This window comes from Piliocolobus tephrosceles, chromosome Y (genome assembly GCF_002776525.5).
Source record: "Piliocolobus tephrosceles isolate RC106 chromosome Y, ASM277652v3, whole genome shotgun sequence".
Taxonomy (NCBI): Eukaryota; Metazoa; Chordata; class Mammalia; order Primates; family Cercopithecidae; genus Piliocolobus; species Piliocolobus tephrosceles.
In genome coordinates, this window is record NC_045456.1 from 13307091 (window position 1) to 13332150 (window position 25060).

Below are 25060 nucleotides of genomic sequence, written 5' to 3' on the forward strand. Positions count from 1 at the left end.
AAAGTAATGAACTAGGGTGATACATATTAGCATGGACAAATCACAAAAACAGAAGCAAGTTTTATAATTATTTGTATGTAATGATAAGCATTATATAAAATGTAACAAACTACCAAAAAATCCCATACATTGTTTAGGTATGTGTACATAAACATGTTTGGGAGTGATTAGCTCTGAATTCAAGAAGGTCTTTTCTTCTGGAGAGAGACATGAGTGAGATTACAAAGTGCCACACAGGGGCTTTAATGCTATCAATAATATTTTACCACCAGGTGTGGTGGCTCATGCCTATAATCCCAGCACTTTGGGAGGCCAAGGTGAGAGGTTTACTTGTGGTCTCAGCTAGTCAGGAGGCTGAGGCGGGAGGACTGCTTGAGCCTGGAAGGTCAAAGCTGCAGTGATCCATAATCATGCCACTACACTCCAGCCTGGGTGACAGAGCAAGACCTTGTCACAAAAAAAAAGAAAATCTTTTTTTACTTCCTTTTGAAAACTCTGAAGCTCATATGATGAAAATACTGAGATTTAGTAAACCTGGTACTATGTACAGGACAGTTCATTATGTTCTTAAATTTTTTGTATGTATGGAATGCTTCACTTTTTAAAAAGTACGCGTTTGCTCAGCAACATTATCTCAGAAGGCAATCTTAGAAAGTAGATGTTCCTTAGGAAAGATGAGAGCCCACTCCTTTTCTCTTGAGTTAGTACTTTGGCACATGACCAAGGAGTAGTTGATTCCAAACCCTGAAACTCACAGTGACTCGAGTCCCTAGCCAGGGCATATTGTGTCAGAGGCCTGTTTTTAAGAGGAAGGTTGTGAATGCCAACCCGTGGAAATCTGAGGTGTCAGACAGGGAGGGCAAGTGTGGACTTGGGCTTCACTGGGGGACTTGGGTCCCTGCAACCCAGGGTGGCAGTGGCAGCTGAAGGCATTGAGTCTAAAGAAGGGATGGTGCGGCCTTCTGACAAGCAATTGGAAGTGGGCAGGTGGAGCAAGAACCAGGCAGAATTGTGGAGACCACAAAAGTGAGTTTCATCAACTGCCTTACTTTGCCCCTGTCTATCTCTGACACTAGTCACCTAGCTGTCAAACTCACCTCAAATTCTGCAATTGAGGAGGTCACCAAGCAGGTGATGTTATTACGCGTTAGTACCTACTGATGATTCCTGCTCTTGGACCATTGTACATTCTCTGAAACAAATGAACTTATAGGTGGATGGACTGGAGAGTCTTAAGCCATGAGGCTCCCTGGGAAAGAATTTTCTTCTTTTTTTCAGTAGTCAGGGATAAGTTTTATGTCAACACACAAAGAGCTAACTCCAGATTGAATTCATTCATTTAATGTTCAGACACAGAGATCTATGGTAGACTTCTGAAGGCCAAAGCTCAACAAAATAAGGGTCCCTTTTCTTCACTGCCTTTTACGTACACTAAATCTTCAAAGTTTAAGATAATTAACTTGGACTAAATGTTGAGCTCTCCATGGCCTTAAAGAGATGGTGAGAACAGGGCTCATCTTCAGTTCAGATACTTGTGTGAATTGAGGATGCATTGTTTGGACCTAGTTGTTTTGGAGTGTTTATCCTACATACATATAAAAAGCATTTATATAAAAATAAGTGTTTAAAATGCATTTCGAGCAAAATAAAGTGGCTTTTAAAAGAATGTGTAAGGTATAATAAACAGCAAATAAAATGATATAAACATGCCTGTGTCCCTGCTAAAAGGAGATTCCAGCAGGCAAACTAATTTCCATGATGAGTACAGAGTGAATTCCAAAAGTTACAATGTGGTAATCTCACTTCCCAAAGGAAAAATGAAGAGTTGACTGGAAAACATTTCCCCTGCAGCATTAAGGCAGACATATACAGAATCTTTTTATGTGTCAGTATCTAATATTTTTTAAACATCAAATTTTATTCACCTTGTCAGCTTTTAAAAATAATACATTAAAAAGTGTTGTCTAATGGAAAACTAAGTCCTTCGCTCCATGCTGGGTGTCTGAGTTTGAAGTGCTGTGACAAGTAGGACAGTATTTCAGAGTGTGCTGCAAATCAGGGCCATCTGACTGTAATCATTTAAGCCAGGGGTCAGCACACTTTTCTGTCAAGGGCCAGATAATAAATATTTTAGGCTTTGCCATACGGTCTCTGTTGCAGCAACTCACTTCTGCACAACATTGTAACAAGAAAGCAGCCATAGATTATGTGTAACCCATAAGTGTGGTAGTGTGCCAATAAAGCTTTATTTACACAAACAGGCTGTATGCTGATTTGGCCCACACATCACAGCCTATGAATACCTAACTTAGAGCAGTGTTTTTCTTTTTTCTTTTTTTTACTGTAACCCACAGTAAGAAATACATATGACATCACAATACAGCGTGCACGCATGCACACACACAAAAGGTTTTACAAAACCCAACTTGCCTTTTTTATCAGGAATGCACTCTGTCTGCTATTTGCTTTTCTCCTCTTCTATTTGGTTTTTTAAAGGCTAGTCCTGACTGTCCTAATGATTCATCACCTGCAGGCTTAAAAACATTTGTTGCTTGTTGAAATGCAAATTCCTCCTGCTCTGTGAATTACAACTCCTTAACTCAAATATTGGAGGATAACCCAAACATCTACTGTTTTTCTTTCAAAATGATCCCCAGCTGATTCTTTTACACACTAGGTTTGCAAAGCTCAAATCAGGTGTATCAGATGAAATTGTCCACTAACCTATAACTAAAATTATGCCCAAAATTGTTCTCTGTAGAACATTCCAGTATTTTCACAGGATACTCTCATTTTGTCTTGCTTTAATTTTTGCATGATTTAGAGCTCTTTTATTCTTTTTCCTGTTATGTCACTTTTAATGTTCAATATCATGATAGAAAAAGAAAAGAAACTGGAGTTCAAGCATCATCGCATTTGAAATGTGTGTGGTCTTTAATGGGCACATCTAAAGGATAAGTGGTTGTCATGAAGTTATTCTAAAGGAATATTTTGACCTTATTTTCTTTTGTTGGAATTGTATTAAACATCTGCAATTCTGCCATGTAATTTAAATGATTCTTTATGCTGTGTGATTAAATATTCCATTCACTTGGTTTGTTCTATGGACTGTAAATTAGTTTTCCTTCTGGAATTTTTTCCTTCCTCTCACAGTTTCTTATGAACATGTTCTAATATCCTGCACTGCACTGGATGCCTTCCTTAGCTTTGCCTCCAGATAGAATGATGCCAGAGGCTAAATTCTATTTGGTGTAAAATAAGTGTTATTTTATTCCACTAATGAATACAGTTAATCCACTGGGGACAGTAACTATAATTACAATGCATTAAGTCTTTTACCAGGCTCACAATCATATATTATTTGCCCCAAAGTTTTGACACTTCATTCCCTGACTCTTTCAGGAATTTTTCTCACCCTTGCCTGAAATTTTGTACCTGCTGCCTCTAATTCAGTATGAATTTCCTTTGTTTGCTATAGTACATACTTGGAATTGGATGTTCCTTAGAGGCCTCAAGTTCTGACATCTCCTTCCTTCCTTTTCTTAGATTAGAGTTATACAGGGATAGTAATGACGACTTGGAGAAAGAAGGAATTTCTTGGAATTAGCAGGAATTCTGGAGGGAGCCTTGAGCCAGCCTTGTCAGTAAGACAGATTAACTGGCCTCCTCCGTACCCTTTCACCCAGGGCTATTTTCCATTCCAGAATTATCATAAAGCCGGCTGAAACTTGTCCCTGGGTGTGTGGTTGGGGGCACTAGGCACACGGCAATTTCAATTAGCTGTCTAATTTTAACTTGGCTTCTGGCCAGAGGACTTCATCTCACAGCACATTTCAAACACCAGAGCGAACGGTCAAGTGGGTTACCTTGGACTTATCTTGGCCTGCCCCAGAGGTTATGGTCAATTATGTTTGAGGGACATTTTCAAGCAAGACAGAATCAGGAATTGGAATGGAGGTTGTGAAGCAATCATGCGTTTTTATCCCAACTGGGAAATGCTTATCAAAATAGTTCCTAGTTATCAAGTAAGCACAAAGTGCCTGGAAATGACGTTCCCAGTGAGGGGAAATGGCCCAGCTGTGCTTTTTTTGGCTTTCTCTCATCTGCTCAACAGGAAAAATATTAATCAATGGGAAAAATGCTCCCTTTCTGTTAGTTTAACACATGAGTTTTAGGTAGTGTGGGAAATAGTAACACCTAATGTTTTTCATTCCCGATTTTATTACACAAATTGCAAAAAACTTTTTAGAAAATGGTTTTTACTTAAACCATAGATTCACCACCTATAAAGATATTTTATCTTCTTGATGAAAAGAAGATAAACCTGAGATAGAGAAAGTTCCAGGGTTCCCTACGGTCTTGCAGTCATTGTGTGGAATAGTCCAGGGAAGAGGTCTGGTGACCCTTTGTAAGTTGCCACTGGGCAACACCTTTTTTTCCCATCAACAGGGAAGCAATTCACAATTCAGCGTTTCCTCATAAAACAAATTAGCAACACTTCTCCAATGAGATAAAGAATATCTAAATCAGAGTCCCAAAACGGAGCTTTCCATATTTTGATATATCTCTATGCCTACTTTTTGAACTTTTATGGAAGGATAACACAGCAAAATGAAGGATCCAGCCTGATGCCTTTTCACTAAGCAAGACCACCCATGTAACCATCTCTCTCCATGCCTCTTTTGTTCAAGGTGATGAGGCTTCGCAAACTGGCTCAACAGATTGCAAACTGCAAACAGTGCATTGAGCGGTCGGCATCACTCATCTCCCAAGCGGAACACTCTCTGAAGGAGAATGATCATGCGCGTTTCCTACAGACTGCTAAGAATATCACCGAGAGGTGAGTGCAGGGGCCCCTGGGAACTTCTCCGGCTGCTGGGCTCTTGTATCTGCGGTGTAATTGGTTGGTCTTGCCCTCGCCTTGCTTTTATTTTCATTTTCAAGGCTCAGTACCAGAGAGAATAGAGTCTTTGAGCTGTTTTGTTCCAGCTAAAGATGCTTCCTTTTGACATGTGAAAGCCCTTTCAGTAACAGTGTGGAGTCTGGAGTTCAAGGCCTTTGAAACAAGAGTCCACCAGTTAGAAAGAATAAAATCAACCTGCTTTTGGACGAGGGGGAGCTTATGATGGCACAAAAACAGCATTTATTGTGACTCTCAGATGTGATGTTATCGTACACTTGATAACAAAGAGTCAAAATGAAGGGAAAAACATTAAAGGGAATCTTCCATCACAGGGTTCATCTATTTTTTTAAAAAATCACACAGGTGTTGTTCTCTGTTAGGCCCATTTTCATTTGGTTGAGGAGCTTGGCCTCACCTGAAAAGGTCAAGGCCGACTCACGCAGGAGAGAAAGGACCAATGTGTCAACTTCATACGGCCTTCTTTTAAAATACTCTTTATTCTCAGGTAGGGAGCTGTAACGTGATGTTATCTGAACAGTTGGCTCAGCAGTAAAACTGGCAGGGATAAGTATTTCCTCAGCACACATACTTGATTGGCATAAAAATTACTCATCTTCACTGACAGAAACACCTATAGCAATTCTAATGGATCCAAAGAGAAGCACTAGGCTGGGCCAGGTACAGCCAATGCCACATAAATGACATCTCTAACTGATGCTAATGGTCTTGACTTCATTCGTTTTAATTTTCAGAGTCAACTGCCCTTTATCCAAAGTAATAATAGAATCCTATCTCTAGGAGACCTCAGAGAGCTCATCCATGCTGATCTTCATCCTAGAGCAAAGATCAGCAGACTTTTTCTATAAAGGGTCATCAAGTAAATATTTTTCTGCTTGGCAGGTTGTAAGGTCTTGGTCACAGCTACTCAACTCTGCCATTGTAGCTAGCTCTAAAGCAGCCATAGATAATATAGAAACAAATGGGTGTGGCTGTGTGCCAAGAAAACCATTACAAAAACAGGCAGTAGACCGTACTTTGCCAACCCCTGGTCTAGGGAAAGAAAATACTCGCCATCTTATGACTCAAATTTATTCAAAGAAAGAGAAAGGAAACTAACGTTTATTGAGTGCTTGCTTGTTTCGAAAACTTGTGCTAATTCTCAAAATATCGCATAGAGGAGGTATTCATTGACATCTCCATTTTCACTCTTCTTAAAGAGTAATGTACGGTGTGTTTACAACTCTGGTCTACTATCCAACCAGCTTGACTGTATTCTTTCTTATATTGAAGGAAAATTCCTTTTGTAGCTGATTAGATACTTATCTCTTCTAAAAGACATGGATAACAGCTGGCTATCATCCCTGTTATGTACTTAAGATGCTCTCCTCCTTACTCTGAGAGGCCCATTTCTTTCCTCCTGACTCCTTGGTTTCAAGTGTTTATTTTCCCTGGGCCATATCCAGTCGCTCAATATCCACCCTAAAGTTAAAAACTGCAAATAGCACTAATACTCCAGTGTACCCAGGACACTAATAGATAGCGTTTACACTTAGGTCATGGTTTCCAACCGGAATCCAAGAGTACTTTTCTCCATCTATGAACTTTGAGATGTCCAGATGAAATGGCTATTATGAACTGCATTCCTCATCAATCCCTGAAGATTCGACCAAGTGTCATATGAATAAATTCTTACCTAGTGACCAGAGACGATGTGACCCCATAATAGTTATTGCTGAAAGAAGATATGCATCTGAAGTATAGCACAGGTGTGGGAATGCCCACATACAATCTTCCTCAGTTCCAGTGGCATGTGTCTGCTCCCATTCAGCTCTCTCTGTAACAAGCCCAACTCATCAAGAGCAGGAACATGACTTTGATTTCTCTTTCTACAAAGAATGTGCTTCTGTCAAGTTTGAATTCACAGAGCCTGTAAAAATTTGCCAAGAGCCTTGTCTCTGTTTCTACAATCCCCTCTCCTCCCATCACTATTTGTCAATCCTTTTGGTTAATTCCTGAGCCTTTCTATCCTTCCAGCAGCTAGGATATAGAAAAAGGACACTGGGCTTAGACTAGAAGTTGGCAGACCTCGGTTCCAATCCTAGAGCACTGCCACTTTTTAACTATGGTTCTTTGAGCTATTTTCTACTTAGAAAATTGGATTCAGGAACAGTTTGGAGGTTCCTTAAAAAAACAAAACTTAAGCTACCGTATAATCCAGCAATCCTACTGCTAGGTACACACCAAAAAGAAACGAAATCAGTATGTAGAAGAGATATCTTCACTCCTGTGTTTGTTGCAGCACTTTTACAATAGCTAAGATTTGGAAGCAACCTAAGTGTCCATCAACAGATGAATGAATAAAGAAAATGTGGTACATATACACAATGGAGTACTATTCAACCATAAAAAAGGATGAGATCTAGTTATTTGCAGCAACATGGATGGAACTGCCGATCATTAAGTGAAATAAGCCAGGCACAGAAAGACAAACATTGCATGCTCTCACTTATTTGTGAAATCTAAAAATCAAAATGATTGAACTCATGGGCATAGAGAGTAGAAAGACGGTTACCAGAGGCTGGGAAGTGTAGTAGGGGGTTGTGGAAGTTGGGGTGGGTGGGGATGGTTAATGGGAAAAAAAGAAAGAATGAATAAGACCTACTATTTGGTAGCACCATAGGGTGACTATAGTCTACTCCATAAATATATACACCAACTATGTACCCACAAAAGAATCGTTTTTACTAATAAAAAAAATGATTTAAAAAAATTGGTTTCAGAATCGCTGTCACTGTTGTGATAACATTGCTTTAAGTTCCTTACTCCATGAGTGTTAGTTGGATCTCTGTGTTCACGTTTCAGGTTTCAACATGTGAGTCTAGCCCGCCTTGTGTGTCTTTTGTCCGGTGCTACTCTCTGTCTACCTGCCCCTGTTCATCAACCTGTCACTTAACATTCTTCTCCAGGACATGACTTCTTTCTTCTGTCTCCTATTGTGCCTGCCTTGGGCTTTGGCTCCTGTATACTTCCAAACAATCTTTATTCTTCAATTCAGGTGTGAATCCCAGAACAAACTTTTAATCCTGCAGGCATTCTTGAAGTGACACTTAGATGAGATTTTCTGCATCATTAAGTCACTTAAAGTGGATATGTCCTCCTACAAGCTGAATCAAAACTGTAAAAAAAGTTTTCATTTCAGAAACATCAAACAACTCCAAAAGGGGAGAGAGCCTCAAGTTTTACATTGTAGGAGATGCTTTTGCTTTGGAACCGATTGTTTGGCTCTGTGCTAATTGCTTAGTAATTATAGATAGCATTGAGGCTGCTCATTGACACTGGCTAATTTTGCTCATATACTCCAAGTAGGCAGGTACCCTAGTCACCTTGTTTTTACCATTATAGCCCCAGCACATTGCAAGCTGCCTGACATGAATGAATGAGTGAATGAATGAATGAATCCATAAATCTATAAAACAGGACCAATTATTCCTATGTAAGATGGTTATTGTGGGGATAAAATGCAATAATGTAGTAGAAATATTAGCCTAGTTTCTGTCACAGGTGAACATGCAACAAATACCAATTCTCCTTCCCACTCACTAGATGAATGCAAATGCATAATGTACTGTCTTCTCAAGCTACACTAGTAGATAGGTCTTTGGTGTGATTGTATATGCACCTTTATAGCATTATGTTAAATAAGCAAAACTATTCAGTAAGTCCAGGCATAAGAAAGTTGGTCTACTGCTTATGAAGAATCTAGAATTAAAATCACTTTTAGCAGTAACTTACCTGTATCAAGAAGGTGATAAAAAAGAAAATTCCCTCTGAATAGTACCTATTGTTCAAAGCACCTAGGAGGTTCTCAGACTCCTCAAGGTGATTCTTCTGTTCCTCACCACCATAGGCAGTTCAAGGATCTTTTCCAGAATACAAAGCCAAGAACTCCAGTTGTCAATTCTGAAAAGATGTTGCTTGGTTCCAAGAATTAGAACATATCTAATAAGTGGTTTTGGAAGTATGTCTGCAGGGTGTTCATAGGCATTAAGATAACTGCACGTTTTCAAGGCCAAATGTGTTTGGGAATTCCTGGGCTGACAAAAGTAAACCTATCTTGTTACTATGAGGCCTCACTGGGTTTTACTTTGGTGATGCACATTGTTTGGCAGAAGCCTTGTGAGCAGCATAGCTCTAGACACGTCCACCTTCTGGAAAACTGGCCCCATGTGTCCCAGACATGGCTGTAAAGCAAGAAGTTGAGAAAGTGGCATAGCACTAACAGCCCTAGTGGATTTTGGCAACTTATCCAAAAGGCCAGAAGATGGGCAATAAGGATTTGGGAAATAAAAACATGGCCCAAAATGCTGAGTTTGGCAGATTTTCCCTTGCCTGTCACTCCAATTAGGAATTTGAAGTTGTAGCCAAAGATAGGTATCTTTCCTTCCATCAAAAAACAAATGTGTAGGTGTTAAAAACTGCAGTAATCTCCACTGATTCTTGCTGTCAGCCTTTGCCTCCCAGGCTAGAAACTTTGATCCTTTTGGTTCCCACGTAACAAAGTTCCTACCATCAAGATGGTAGGCATTATTAACAGTGTCACTCGATTTAAAATGTTTTATTTAATTGTTTGTAGACCATGGAACCAGGAGAAAATTGGGAACAAAATCTATTTTGGATGAGCCTGAATAAAGAGGCTTCTGCCAGTGGGCAGGGGAACTGCTAAAGCCAGGGAAATGCAATTGCAAGTTCAGTGCTTGTTTCCCAGTAGCTCAGAGCAGTTCTTCCTGCTGGACATTATGACAGAGAATTACTTGGCGTTTCACTTTGCAATATCTTTTAAGAGTTCAAATGGCACCTTAGCATTTCTTTTAACTTTTCTGCATCGATGCATATGTTCTGGGCTCTTTGGTATGTAGCATAGTTTAAGGACTTCATAAATATGTGTTGAGAGTGATCCTAAGACCTCTATGAAGTTTAAGGACTTTTTGTGTTCATGGGTCATAAGGAAAGCATTTTAAAAGTATAACTTGACCATCAATCAAAAATGCCTAGCAACCATCTCTGTATCCATCAGTCTAAATTAGTAGCTGTTTGTAATACTAATTAGCCCAATTCTCCAGGGTGCAATATTTAGTCAACAAAAGCACTCAACTCTGCTATTCACTACTTGTTGGTTAAAGGGTCAGGAGATGCAGTTAGATTCTCTACCCTCATTCAAACACTTGAAACTCTTGTTTCCAGAGCTTATGCCTCTTCACTTGCATCTTTCAATCCCAGTATCATTACGTTTATGACGTTTATGGCATTGTTGATTAGCCTTTCTCCTTCCCTCCTGTATAACACTGAAAATCTGCCAGAAATACAACTATAGAAACTGTATTTCTATGAATTTTGAGCATTTTAAAGGTACATTCTTTTTTAGCTGGGTGAAATTTACACAACATAAAATTAACCATTTTAAGGCTGGGTGTGGTGGCTCATACCTGTAATCCCAGCACTTTGGGAAGCCAAGGCCTCCCAAAGAGTGATCGTTTGGACCCAGGAGTTCAAGACCAACCTGGGCAACATAGTGAGACTCTACTTCTAAAAAAACAACCATTTTGAAATGCACGATTCCGTGGCATTTAGAACATTCACATTGTTGTGTAGCCACCACCTCTATCAAGTTCCAAAACACTTCCATCATACCAAAAGTAAGCCTTATACTCATTAAGCAGTTGCTCCCCATCTCCCCTCCCCTCTTAGCCCCTAGCAACCATCAATCTACTCCCTGTCTTTATGAATTTTTGCCTTTTTTGGACATTTCATACAAATGGATCATACGATATGTGGCCTTTTTGATAGCTTCTTTCACAGAGCATAATGTTTTTAGGCTTCATCCACATTGTAGCATGTGTCAGTGTTTCATCCCTTTTTATGGCTGAATAATATTCCATTGTATAGATATACCCACAGGTGTAATTTTTAGAGCCAAGATATTTTATATTTGTAAATCCAAAGCTTTAAGAGCCATTAAGAGACTCAAAAGGACATATAACCCTTGGAGTAACTGGCCTGAAATTTTTCTAGATGAAATAGAAGAGTACGGATCTGAAATTCTCCTCCTTGCTGCTGCCAGCTAGCTTTGTGACCTTGTGTACATGAGCATCAGTTTTCTTAATTAGAAAATAAGTAACTAGATTTAGTACTAAATTGTTTCAAGGTTGTTTCTTTGCTCAAAAATTCCCAGCACCCTACACAATACTCTGCATATAATAGCTCTTAAGAGGATTGTTTATGGAACTTAACGAAATACCAAACTCAACAAGACTACTAGTCCAGCATCATTTGCTATGCTCAGAAATGGTATGCTTCATGCCACAATTCTCTTGTTTTTAAGAGAATCACTTGCATTTTTGAATCAAAGTGTTCATTATTAATAACTGAACCGTCTAGATCAACCTGAGAGTACATGGAAGGAGATTGAGACACACCAGTGCCTTGCTTTTTAGTTTATACATGAGAACTCTAACCAGAAAACCTAAATGAAGAAGAGAAATAGTACATCCAGTGGGGGAATTTGTGAGAAAGCTCATGAATATTTTCCACAGCATCTGCTGGGAATATGGTGCAAGAAAATGAATACAAAGAGAAAGAAAATGAGCCAGACAAAAAACTCCCTTTTTAATGTTTATTTTAGAGAGGGGCTAGTAATTGATTTAACTAATCCAATATCTGGAAACATTCTTTTTTAATATTCACTTTGCCTTTTATGCAGTTTGAAATTTTGGAGACTCCCCTTTGAAGTGGAGCAGGGTTGTGTCTGAAAGGAACAAACAGTTTCCCAGACAGATGTGTGAAGAAATGCCTGGAGCTACGCGCTTCTTGCTGGGGTTAGATGTGACCGGGCCAGACTGTTAAATACACAGCAGCGTGATATATGAATATTCTTTTGCTTTCACAGGGAATTTTTTTTTTTTTTTCTGATAGTAAAAAGGAAGAGGGCAAGCAAGTCTGTTGTTTTCTCCAATTCCTTCACTTTTTTTTAAAGCTTGCATTCATTTGTTTTATGTTACTGTGTTGTGACATTTTGAGATGCCTCTTAAAACTCATGTGTAAGAAAGCACTTTTTAAGAGAGATTTCTTTTCCTTTTTTTCATTTCTGTGCAGTGATGTTGAAAGTCATCTTGACATTTCTAAAACATTGTTTTGTTTACGTTACAGAGTCTCCATGGCAACTGCATCCTCCCAGGTTCTAATTCCTGAAATCAACCTCAATGACACATTTGACACCTTTGCCTTAGATTTTTCCCGAGAGAAGAAATTGCTAGAATGTCTGGATTACCTTACAGGTATTGTCTTTTATATTCTCTTTAATATTGTTCACATAAACACTTTGCCACCAGATCAGTTATTCCCCAATAACCAGAGGAATGGGCTTTTGACCTAGGAATGGCACTAATATTTCCATGAACAATTTCTGTGCACTTCCCTTTGTTTTTAACCAAAACAACACAGCCCATGACTAAACTGGGGACAGGAGAAAAAGGAGAATCTCAATCATTAAAAGCATACTTACCACTGTTTCCCTCACTCTCAAGGTGTGGGTGCTAAAAATAATATCTCTCTTTGGTATTTTTCATATCATGGTAGTAAGGCAACTCATAATACATTAGCAGAGAAAAAATTGGCAGCTAACAGATTGCTTGTCTGCACTGCTTCATCTCCTTGTATTTGTGATCTTGTTTTAATTTGCACAACATCAAGTTGAGGTAAAGCATTATAATCCCCATTTTGCAAATGACAGAGATCAGCCATCTTGCTGGAAATCAGATAACTAAGGAGTGACAGAATTAGAATTTGGGGGGGACCTGTACAAACTCCAAAAACTTCTGCTCTTTCTAGTAAAAGACTGAATTTCATCTTGGCAAAGTCACCATGGCAAAGGCCTCAAATTCACATTGGAATTCCTAGTGCTATGTTTCAGTGTGCTTCCTGGTTGGTGTTTTGTTCTGTTTTGTTTCTCCCTTGGTTGAGCTTAAGAAACAAAAACAACAACAAAACAACAAAAACCTCAGGCCACCCCTATTCCTAACCATGCTTCTAAATTTTTCTTTGCTGTCAACTTCTAAAGCAGGAACTGAGAACATACACTGATAGAATTTGGACTGTTTAGACAACCTTATTTGTGTTAGCCAAAGCCACCAGTGCCTGTGACTTCAGGAAAGCACAATGTACACAGTGAAGCCAGATGTGCACTGCACTTAAGACCTACAGCCTTCAAGAGACTACATCCCTAACTTAGCGTGACATGAGCTTCTCAATTCCAATTCTGTGTGTACATGTTTGTGGGAAAGCAATTGAACAAGGTGGAGCAGGAGAGAAGGGAATATTGTGTGATGTTTGTTTTTACAGTCTGTGAATAGAAGGTCAGGAGTTTTATATTCAGGGAGCATTATACCCAGAAGATGAGCATTTTTTCTTTGCTAGGACCCAGTGTGCTGTTTTTAGCCTTTCTGCACTGTCAAGCAAGGCAGGCATTCCACAAACTTCTTATCTTATGTAACTCTCTCTTTCAAACATACCGCTCCTATTAAGGAAGAAAGAAATTGACTAAAAAAGCATTTACCGTATAGAACTAAACTTGGTTTCAAATACTTGTGTACATAATGCCCTCCTATGTAAGCTTTTAACTCTGAGATTTATTTAAACTGACACTATCCAATAAAACTTTCTATGATGATAGATATGTTCTATATCTGTACTATCCAGTGTTAGCTGAATCCCACATGGGGCTATTGAAAACTCGAAATGTGTCTAGTGAATTTTTACTTTTATTTAACTTTAACTAAATTTAATAGAAATTTAAAACACCACATGTAGCTCATGGGTATTGTATTGAACAGTGCAGATCTAGACTTTCTCCGGCTAAGCTGTTTTTCACAATGGCATCCTGTTAAAAATCTCCTTTTTCTTATATCATTTGGGAATGAGTCAAGTTGCAACAAAAAATCCAACTAGCAGTGAATAAAACCATCAAGGAGTGTTTGTATTACAGACACAGAAGAGAAGCCTGTGTTCCAGGGCTGAGCAGTGGCTCAGTGATGACCTCAGACCCCAGGCTCTTTCTTTTTTCCTCCTCTGCCACCTTCATTGTGTTGCCTTTCTGACACATGATCACAACATGACTACTCCACCTCCAAGTGTTGTGCTCAAGCTCTAGGCAAAAAGAAAGGGTTGGAGGGGAAATGATGGACAAAATGCTGTGCCAGTGAAGTTTGTTTATGAGAAAAATGAAAGACTTGATCAGAAGACCCACCTAGCAAACTTCCACTTATGTCTGGTGGGCCATATCTGTGTTACAAGGTCATGTCCAAGGGCAGAAAAGACTGGAAAATTAAGTATTTGCCTAGGCACATGGTCATTCTGCCCAGAATCAGTCTTATTGACAAGAATGTGCCCTTGCCATTCCCCAATAATTATTTCATAGTATTTCAACAACATATGCCCATTTTAATCTCTATAGGAATGCAAAAGTATTGATTAAAGGGGAAATTGTGAAAGTAGTTTGGACTGAATTGTAACATATACCATATTTCATCCCGATGGCTGTTTATTTCAAACTAAAGGCCATATGAGGTACCTGCTATTATGTCTTCTGAGCTGTCAACCCCAAGTACAAATTCAGTCCATTTCTAGACATAACATCGATCCTGACCATAACATATGATGCTTGGCTGATACTGCCAAGTCCAAATAGTTTATGCCATTTGTAAGCAGGAAATGAAGTGTTTGTGGAGTATTAGCCCACCATTCCTTGGGTGGTGTTTGTGACAGAGACAAGAAAATAACACTTCTGGTACCGATTCCATGAGTATTGAAATTGGCAGCATGCTGCTGTTCTCATTTACACTAAATTGAGTATTGACTTCTCAGGACAAACTCATTGGGTTTACAGTCAAAATAAGGTTAGCCTGTCTCATTGTAAAAACAAGATTTTTTTTTTCCTATGCCATGCCTCTAAGTGGTATGTCAAGTTAATAACCCATAGAGGTGACATTTCCTTCCTGATTATGGCTACTACCATGTGTCTCACAGGTACTTGCCTATTTTGAACATACGTTTTCTTTCTATTTAATCATATATTGCAATACAGAAAGAACAAAATTTTTCTACAATGGTTGATGGAGAAATAATTCAATGAACTGTCTAACTTGTGGGAGAGTAAGTATTTCTTTACTGATCCATGCAGGAGTGATCCCACACCAACAGACAATAATAAGCACATTTTACGATGCAGCTGGACCTCCTCCGTGGAATGCATATCCTGATTGGTGTCACTGATTCATGCGCATCCAAGTCATACCACATGACACCGAATCTCACATGTGAATACTTCAGGAGACAGATGTACAAATACATATTCAATAAAGAATGCTTTAAAGGTTATGTAGAGCCCTTCTATCTTAATGCACAATTTAATGCCATGCCTCTCACGTTGGAGGTGCTCAACAGTGTTTCTGGAATTCAGAACCAATAGATAAAGCTAAGCTAATTGACTTAATACCATAGACTTGCTTCTATGATATTTGTCCTAGAGGTATATTCAGAAAGCAAAGTGAAGACTAGTAACACAGAGTTTAAATTTACAGTTTTTATAAACTTTTCTTCCTCTTTGGGTTTGCTTAGGACTCATCAATTCTAATCATAATTTAGAACAGGAAAGAACTCTAAACTAGTATAAGCAAAGGTTGCTCCTAATTTGTAGAATGCAGGTATGTTTCTCCTTTTGAAGCTAGATTCTAATAGATAGCAGAGTGGAAGTAAAGGCCCTGGATCAATTCTCTAAACCAGGGGTCAGCAAATTTTGACTGCAAACCACCAGGTGGTAGACATTTTAGGCTTTGCAGGCCATATGGCCACAACTACTCAACTTTGCTGTTGCTCCAAAGCAGCCATAGACAATACATAAATGAATGAATCTGGCTGTGTTCCAGTAAAACTTTATTTACAAAAACAGGCAGTGGGCCAGACTTGGCTCACAGTCACAGTTTGCCAACCCCTCCCTCTTAAATATTATTTACAATGCAAAGCATTCATTTTCTCATATTTTTCTTGCTCACGTACTCTTCTCATAAAACCAGTTACTGAAATCAATTCAGTAGAAGTCATTTTAAACTCATTATTTTGGTAGGACTTAGACTTCTCTGCTCCAGAATGTGTTAAAGAAATAAAACAGCAGCCTTCTACAATGATAAATTAACCAAATGCCAAAAAAAAAAATGTTTTCCTTGGGGAAGGAAAATGTACCCTTTAGATATGATTAACTATTAATCATGGTCTTCTTAATTTGAAGTATCGCATGGGTTGAGAAATCAGAAGAAAATAGGGCTGGACTAATAAGTTCTTTTTTTATATATAAGTCATCAAAACATCTAATGAAAGAAAAATTCAGACAATTATGTGACTGATTTTTTGTAGGATAACAAAGATAAGTATTTTTTCAGTTGGATGCCTAAATATTTAAGTATCTGGCACCGTGTATTAATAGATCAGGGGTTGGTGAATTTTAGGTTACAACCCAAATCTGACCCTCCACCTATATTTGTAAATAAAGTTTTATTGGAACCTGGCCATGCCCACATGTATAAGTTGTAACTGTTTTCATGCCACAATGGCAGAGTTGACTTGTTGCAACAGAGACTGTATGGCCCACAAAGCTGGAAACATTTACCATCAAGGCCTTTACTGAAAAAGTTAGCCAACCTCCCAAAGTGAATGCAACTATGAAACTTTATCTTGTTTACTTTTTATTTGACATGTTTTCCTTCATGCACAAGAAAGTATTGTTTGTTTAACCTCCCAAACATATTCTCATGATCTCATGATAAACACAGAAAGTCCATACTGACTGACTGTAGTCACATTCCTTATTAAAAACAAAAGCAATAACCAGCCAATCAAATATTCTTTAGATTGGGGTCACCATCTCTAGAATAGTAGTCCTCATGGACTTATTGAGAAAGACCTGCTTAACTGTCAAACATCTCCTCCGGAATGGTATCCCAGTGGTGTGTGCTTTTCCACTGATAAGCATTCTTGACCCCCACAGCTCCCAACCCTCCCACAATTAGAGAAGAGCTCTGCACAGCTTCATATGACACCATCACTGTGCATTGGACCTCCGATGATGAATTCAGTGTGGTCTCCTATGAGCTCCAGTACACCATATTCACCGGACAAGCCAACGTTGTTAGTGAGTATCTCATGGCCTATTTATTTCTCTCTTTGGTGGCTTTCTTCAGATTTACTGCATTCCTGAATCTAAACGTCAAAGGAAGACAAGGAAGGAAAGAACACACAATATTTATTGACTTGTCTTCCTTGAACAAGAAAGTGATAGCACTCACTTTTACTACACTAGTAAAAACAGCTGGCTAAATATTGATGAAAATTAATGACCTCTAGCAAACCACATGGATGATTCTCACAAATATATTGTTAAGGGAAAGAAGCCAGAAACAAATATATATATATATATATACACCATATGTATATGGTATTAATCCACATATAGGTTCATAACTTAAAGATCAAAATAAACTATTTTGCTTAAAGAAACATTCGTAGGTGTTAAAGCTATAAACCCTGGGCAACCTAGTGAAACCCCATCTCTACAAAAAATACAAAAAAATACAAAACTTAGCAGGGTGTGGTCCCAACTACCCAGGAGGCTGAGGCAGGAGGATGGCTTGAGCCCAAGAAGCAGAGGTTGCAGTGGGCAGAGATCACACCACTGCACTCCAGACAGGGCAACAGAGTGAAAATGCTGTCTCAAAAAAAATAAAAATAAAAAGTCAGGATGACGGCTACCTCCAGGATTAAAGGGAAAATGGCACCACTGGAATGAAATATATGGGGGTTCTTGGAGTTAATGGCAATTTCTAGGTGAAAGTTACATGCTTTAGTCATTATATCATACATTTAGTTTTATGTACTTTCCTGAGTGTTACTTCACGTATTTTAAAAGAAAGGATTTAAGAAAATAAATAGCCAAAGAATGTTAAATACCTGGTCCCATTCAGAGGAGACCTAGGCCCATCACTTAAAATGTTAGTAACTGGCTCCACCTGGGAAGAATTTCCAACCTTACCTGAAACATTAGAGGTGCCCCCTCTCACTGAAGCCTATTTGATATCTGGCATCAGAGATAACTTGGTAATTTCAAATAGCAGTAGTAGCTGGCCACAGAGATGATAATAGAGGAAGCAGTCCTCCAACCCACAGAGTTATTTAAATTGAACTGAGCAAATGGCAATGAACCAGAAGACATAGCTTTTCACGGGAGTAAGTTTGCAACTTCTTTAACAAAGAAAAATACAATATGTCAAAGTAGAACAGAATAGAATAGCGATCATGTTTCAACAAAGAGATGTTTTGAATAAATTCATATCAATTTAATGTGCTTTTATTATATAAACCTTTTCTCTCTTAACTACAAACTGTTCTTTCCTAGCACAAGTAATTCTGAGTCATACGATGCTTAACATAGAAATTTGATTTAGGATTAATTAAAAGAGTGATGCAGAAATACACCAAGTTCTACGGGAACTAAAGTATAAATGACCCATACCAACAAATGGCTCCCCCTACCTTCCTTATATCCACTCTCCCCAACTTCTCCAACTTCCTCTCCTCAACTCCCTCACCTTCTACCCTATAATTGGCCTGCCTTGGAAGCTTTTATTAAAATCTTGCCATTTACCAAGAATATGTAATTTTTTAATGAAAGTGGAGAAAGTCATGAAATGTCAAGAACAGCTCTGGCAAGCTGCTTGAGTAGGTAGGGAATATAGAAAGGTCAGAAATGGTGAGTGGGACAAAAATGTCTTGGGGGAAGTTGTGGTTAAACTAAGTCTTGAAAAAAAGCGGGTGCATTTTAGCAAGTTAAGGCTGTACCAGACAGCTATGTCGTCATAAGCAAACCTATCAAGATGTAACATAGCAGGGTATATTGGGAGATCTTGCCTAATTAAGCCTGGCTGGTAAGTGAGGAAAGGGAGTCAGTGAGAAATGAAGACAGAGAAATAGAACCAGGGCTCAAACCCATATTGGCCTAGCTCCAAAAAGCACATGTTCTTAATCCTTAATCCTCAGTCACTTAATCCTAATTCACAGGCAAGAGGTAGATTGCAGAGGGCTGCCCAGGCCATACCATGTTTGGATTTTACCCTGTGGGCTTGAGAGTCATGCAGGAGAGTAGTGTGATCAGAGATATAATTAGAAGGTGACTCAGGAGCACTGTGGAGAGTGGAGAGGAACAGGGCAGGACTAGAAGCAGAGACATCAGCTGGGAAGTTTCATAGTAATTCACCGAGGCAGAAATAGCCAGGACCTGCAAATGGCACCAGCATCAGAGATGGAAAGGAAAAGATAATTCCAGGAAGGCTTCTCTGCATCTGGCCCATTTCCCTGGGAAAAAATCATCACTGTCCTCAGATATTTGAAGTGCTTTTTGGGGCAAGTCGGAGAAGCACTGTATAGCAATGGTTTAGTAACATTTTGCTCTCCTTCTATGATTTGGAATTCTTCTGGTATCATTCCTCATTCCTGACTCTATATGCCCTACTGCAAATCATAAAGAAATACTAATTCTCTAAAATATTTTTCTATATGTGCATATCATACATAATTCTTTACCTTGTTTTTTTCAATCAATATTATGTCTGAGATGTCATTCCATTTCAGCACAAATAAAGAACTGCCTCATTCCTTTTTGAGGCAGTATCATATCCTATTGTAAAGATATACTCTAATTTATTTATCTCATCTTCTATAGATGTGTATTTAGCTTGTTTCCAATCTTTGACCCTTACAAACAATGTCCCAGTATCTCCAAGGATGTTCAAGATATCCTTGCCTATCTCTCCTTCCACACATGGGAAATTATATCTGTAGTATAATCTCTTGAGGTGTAATTTCTAGGAAAAGATTATTTGCATTTTAATTTTACTTGACATTGCCAAATTGCACTTCAGAGAGATGACATGATTTTTAAATGCATTTTTCCAGCTGTACGAGCTTATATTTCACTGATCTTGGCTGCATATACCATAAACTTAACATGGAATTAAAGTCTAGTAAAATTTTAAACCTTGATTGTGCTTCACCATAAACCTGAAACACAAGTTAATCTATGATCACTAATATCATACCAAATAGTCACTCCTTCATATAAGCAGTGATTCTCAACAGGGATATTTTTGCCCCCTAAGGGACATTTGACAACGTCTCTAGAGACTTTGGGTTCTCAAAATCTGGGAGGAGAGGGTGCTATTGGCATCTAGTGGGTAGAAGTAAGGTATGATGGGAAATCTCCCACAATGCACAAGAAATCCCCCAACAACAAAGAACTACCTGGCCCAAAATGTCAGTAATGTCGAAGTTGAGAAACCCTAATTTAAAGCAAGGTAAATGTATAATATCTACATGATTACATGCCAAATACTGAGACCATAACACACTGATCCACACACACACTACTATACTATGTAGTATGGAAGGAAAAACACAACACAAAGGGGGGAATATAATTAATGTATTTTGTCTTCACTTAAGGAATTGTTTTCTCAATATTTTGTGATTAATATCACTAGCATATTTGGGATAAACTGAACCGGGGATTGTATCAAACTTGAAGAAGATGAAATTCAAAAGATGATCAGAAATTCCAAGATAAGAGAAAAGAAGCACGTGAAGGTCTGAGAAGAGCAGGTAGAAAATGGAGAGATGATTCATTGCAAAACACCGAGGGAAGGTTCTCTGAAAATACATAGAGGACTGATAGAACCGATGTCTGTTGATGAGTGAATAGTCTAACCAGAAAAAGAAAACATTTAGAGTCATTTTACACCAAAAGAGTGGTTCTTGGCCCATGTGAGAAATGCTGTATTTCTCTTAAATCATTTTTGTCTGATTCAGGAAAAGTGCTAACAGTTTTCTATTGCTGCGAAACAAATTTCCAAAAACTTAGCAGTTTAAAACAATACCCACTTATTTTTTCAGTTTCCATGGGTTAGGATTCTGGGCATAGTTGAGCTGGGTCTTCTTCTTAGGGTGTCACAGTCTGAAATTAAGGTGTTGACTAGGCTGCATTCATCTGGAGACTCAACTTAGGAAGACTCTACTTCTTAGCTCCCTCCATTTGTTGACAAATTTGTTTCGTTGTGGTTGTGGAATTCATGACAGCTTGCTTCATCAAGGCCAGCAAGGGAGAGAGTGTGCTACTTTAAACCTCCCACCTCCAAACCTGCCTTTAAAGGGCTCACTTGATTAGGTCAGACCCACCCAGAATAATCTGCCATTTGATTAACTCCAAATCAAATGATTAGGGACCTTAATTATATCTGTAAACTCCCTTTGCCTTCACCTTTGTCATATAATGTAATATAATCACAGGAGTAATAAAAGTGATAGACCTTTGTCCTTTGCCATATTCTGTTGGTTAGAAGCAGGTGACAGGTCCTGTTTACACTACGGAGAGAATATTACACAGTTATGAATACCAGGGAGTTGGAATCCTGGGGACCATCCTGGGGCATGTCTTCCTCAGATAGTTATGTCTCTCCTGAAATTTATTTTTTTTCTTTTATTCTTATATATATATTTATCTCAGACAGTCTTGCTCTGCTGCCCAGGCTGGAGTGCAGTGTCATGATCTCGGCTCACTGCAACCTCCACCCCCAGAGTTCAAATGATTCTCGTGCCTCAGCTTCCCGAGTAGCTGGGATTACAGGCATGTGCTACCACGCCTGGCTAATTTTTGTATTTTTAGTAGAGATGGGATTTCGCCACGTTGGCCAGGCTGGTCTCAACTCCTGGCCTCAAGTGATCCACCCACCTTGGCCTCCCAAAGTGTTGGGATTATAGGCGTGAGCCACTGCACCCAGCCCTCTCCTGAAATTTCTTAAATCAAATCGTCATGGGCATTTTGGGAGTACATGTAGCCTTGGCCTTGACTGACAGGCTCTGTATCCATTGGCTTTTGCTGAATAGCCAACAACCACAGGGCCTAAGTAGAATTTAACAACAACTTATTGCTTATGCATCTGGAGTCAACTGAGTGTCAACTAGGAAACCCTGCTGATCTTGGCTCCCTCACATGGCAGACTGGTAACTGTGGCAACCTGACTGCTGCACATCTCTCTCATCCTCCTGCAATCCAGCTCAAGTCTGTTCTCCCCCTGATTGCAGAGATGAAGGAGTAAGGGCAGGCTCAATTACACACATTCTTTTTAAGCCCCTGTCTGTGTCACATTAGCTAACATGCCGTTTGTCAAAGAAGTCCCCTGGGTGAGCCCAGAGTGAGGATACAAAGACCTGCAAAATTACAAGGAAGGAGCAAGGAATTGGGGCCAAAAGGCCCTAATTCAATACCAGAGCTTCACCTCATCCCCAAAAAGAAAGGAAGATATTTATTGCTTGAAACTTAGGGTTTTTCACTTGGCTAAACTGTGACCAACTTGATTTCTGTGCTATTTGCATCGAAAATAATACCAAACATGATGCATTAATAGAATAGATGATGCAAAAAGGTCATGCATAAAACAATTCAACAAGAGCAAAACTACTGAGTATAATGAGCTCAGAACTTTATGTTGGGTGATTCCAGAGATGTTTTATTCCCAGAAACCAGTTGCCATAAAAAGAGAAATGCAAATGGCTTAGTGAAGATTATCAACCTTTAATGCATAGATGCCAGAAAGGCCCATTCTCCCAGGATGGAAGAAAAACAGTGAAACTGCTGGTGCTGACCAAACTTGGATACTCTCATCGGGTTGTTTGTATCAGGATGTGTTCCTCCCTTTATGCCCATTAAACCAGAATAGTGAGGTCCTAATGCCTACAGGATCAATTTGCGACAAAGAAAGAATTCATTCAGATAAAAAGCTAACTGAGATGCAAACATTTTCAAATTATTTTCTTCTTAAATATTTTTCACATTTGTAGTGACCAAGGGAGACCTGGATTTGAATCTTGACTTTGGACCTCACTAGCTCTGCAGTCTTGAGCAAATTATTTAATGTCCTCCTAATCTGTTTCCTCATCTGTAAGAATGGATAGTGTTTTAGCTTCACATGGTTGAGATAATAAAAGTAAAGACCCTAGTCTTGTGTTTGCCACAGTGGTAACACATAGATATTCAAAGTTATTATTCCTACAAAAATGCAAACTGTACTCACCCATAATTGCATTGTAAAAGAAAGACCAATTTTGCAATTTTCCAGGAGTATCTGCATGATAGCATTTCACACAATCATTATGTGAAAGGCTTTCCTTGAATGTTGTTAAATAATCTGTCCTATTATTTGGAGAAATATCCTTTGCAGATGTTGTATTGCATGACAAGATCTAATGCTAAAACTCTACTGAAAATGAGAAGATACAATGCTCAAAACCTGGCTGTAGCTCCTTATGTCACTAGAAAATCTTTTACATCTCTAAGTCATGGTTCCTTCACTCATCCTAATAAATTGTAGTTAATTGCCTTCAACTGGCGTTAGTGAAGGAGATTTAGATAATATCTATGGAACTTTTTCAATCTTACGAAAAGGCCCTCACTAATGAAATACATACATTCAAATGCAAAAGTAATGACATTAATTTTTATTTTTTATTTTTATTAATAGAGTTATGACTATCGATGTTAATGAATTACTTATCAATAACTAGATATTTATTTAATTTTACAACGTTTTCCACATTTTTTCTAAAACCACTTTTGATGCGTCATTTTAAATCTTAAATTGGGTCCTTTCCCCAGCAGCCTATTCTTATTCTTAGCAGAAATCAAAAGCTGCATTTTTTTCAAGCCTTAATGGCTAAGTAGTTATCTGCTTTTAATTTATTGTAGTCACTTAGAAAACATTCATCAAAGTTATTAAACATATACTATTTTTACAAAGAAGAAGGAAAGGAATGTTCACTTTTGTCCAGTCTGTTGGAAGAGACAAAGGATGTTAGAAACCAGTGTGCAGCCTCTCCTAAGACTGTCCACATCTTGTGACATTTTTACAGATAATTTTTTGTGGCAAGATGACAGGTGCCATACAAGGTTCTGAAATCCCAGATGTAATTAAGATTTTATAATGAGCCACATTATGTAGGGAAATGCTTCTAACCCATTGTGAATGAAAAAAAAAAAAAAAGCATAAAATCAAAAAACTCAATTAGGTTTCATTGTGGACAAATTATTTTCCAAGCTCCATTGTTATTTTAAACTGAGTCGGAGGAGGTGAATGTTGGAACACCCTCAGAGATGACTGAAAATGAGTTTGGAGAAAAGTGAAATTTCAATCAGGATGGTTGTGTGGGTGTTTCATAAAGAGATGAATAAAACCTGGTCAAGAGTCCTAACACACTGGGGTGTCAAGGCAGAGAAGTCTTGCTTAAGCAAACTCAGTGTCATATGCAAGAAGTTAGGTGGTGCTGGCGTAAGACCAACACCAGTAATGCTGCACTCCAAGTCACCCCACTTCAGCCCCCAAAAGAAAATTGTCAGTGTTGCTTTCCTGGCATTTTTAATCAACTTCTCAATTATTATCTTGGCAATAATAATAACATAAAGGTAAACCTAAACAGTAATAGTTGATAGTATTCATGAAAGTAGATTGTCCCAGTATAAAGCTAACCAATGAAATTTTACTACTTCATAAACATTTTGTTCTTTTAATATTCGAGGAAAAAAATAGGGACCTCTTCAAAATAATCAGGATAGTCAGAGTCCCTTTTTGTCTGGAAAAGGTTTCTGAAACATAAAATCTTTGTTGGGCTAAGACTTTGGACTTTAGGCCAAGTTACAGTTTGCAGCAATTTCAGACATCTGCTTTATGATGGTTGCTGAAAGCATTCCCCCACCACATTAAACCCAGCTTTTGGGTTGTACAGTGATGTAAAGTTTATTGAAACATTTTTACACTTGCTTTCTTTGACCACAATAGTCATTTTATTGTAACATATTCAATTAAACAGGAACAGTGTAAAAGCAGTGAAATTGATAGGATTCTCATTTGAATCTACTGGATGCCTTAATTTTTCTCATTTGTGGCTAACTGCCGTTGACAAAGATCTAGGAATATGGGTAGACTATCCTACATAATAGAAAAGCTACTTTTTTGT

The 25060-nt window shown here is 38.5% G+C and overlaps 1 protein-coding gene across 2 annotated transcripts in view; it reads left to right on the top strand.

Moving 5' to 3' along the window:
• The window catches only part of MID1 (midline 1), a 234464-nt gene that overhangs the window by 197685 nt on the left and 11719 nt on the right, over positions 1–25060 (top strand). The window contains exons 5-7 of one of the 2 annotated variants that reach the window (XM_026449811.1): positions 4692–4840; positions 12107–12234; positions 16995–17138. In XM_026449811.1, the coding sequence (XP_026305596.1) occupies positions 4692–4840; positions 12107–12234; positions 16995–17138 (421 nt within the window). Of the gene's footprint in view, positions 1–4691; positions 4841–11660; positions 11694–12106; positions 12235–16994; positions 17139–25060 lie in introns of those variants that run through there. The other variant, XR_002728299.1, reaches the window with a different exon arrangement.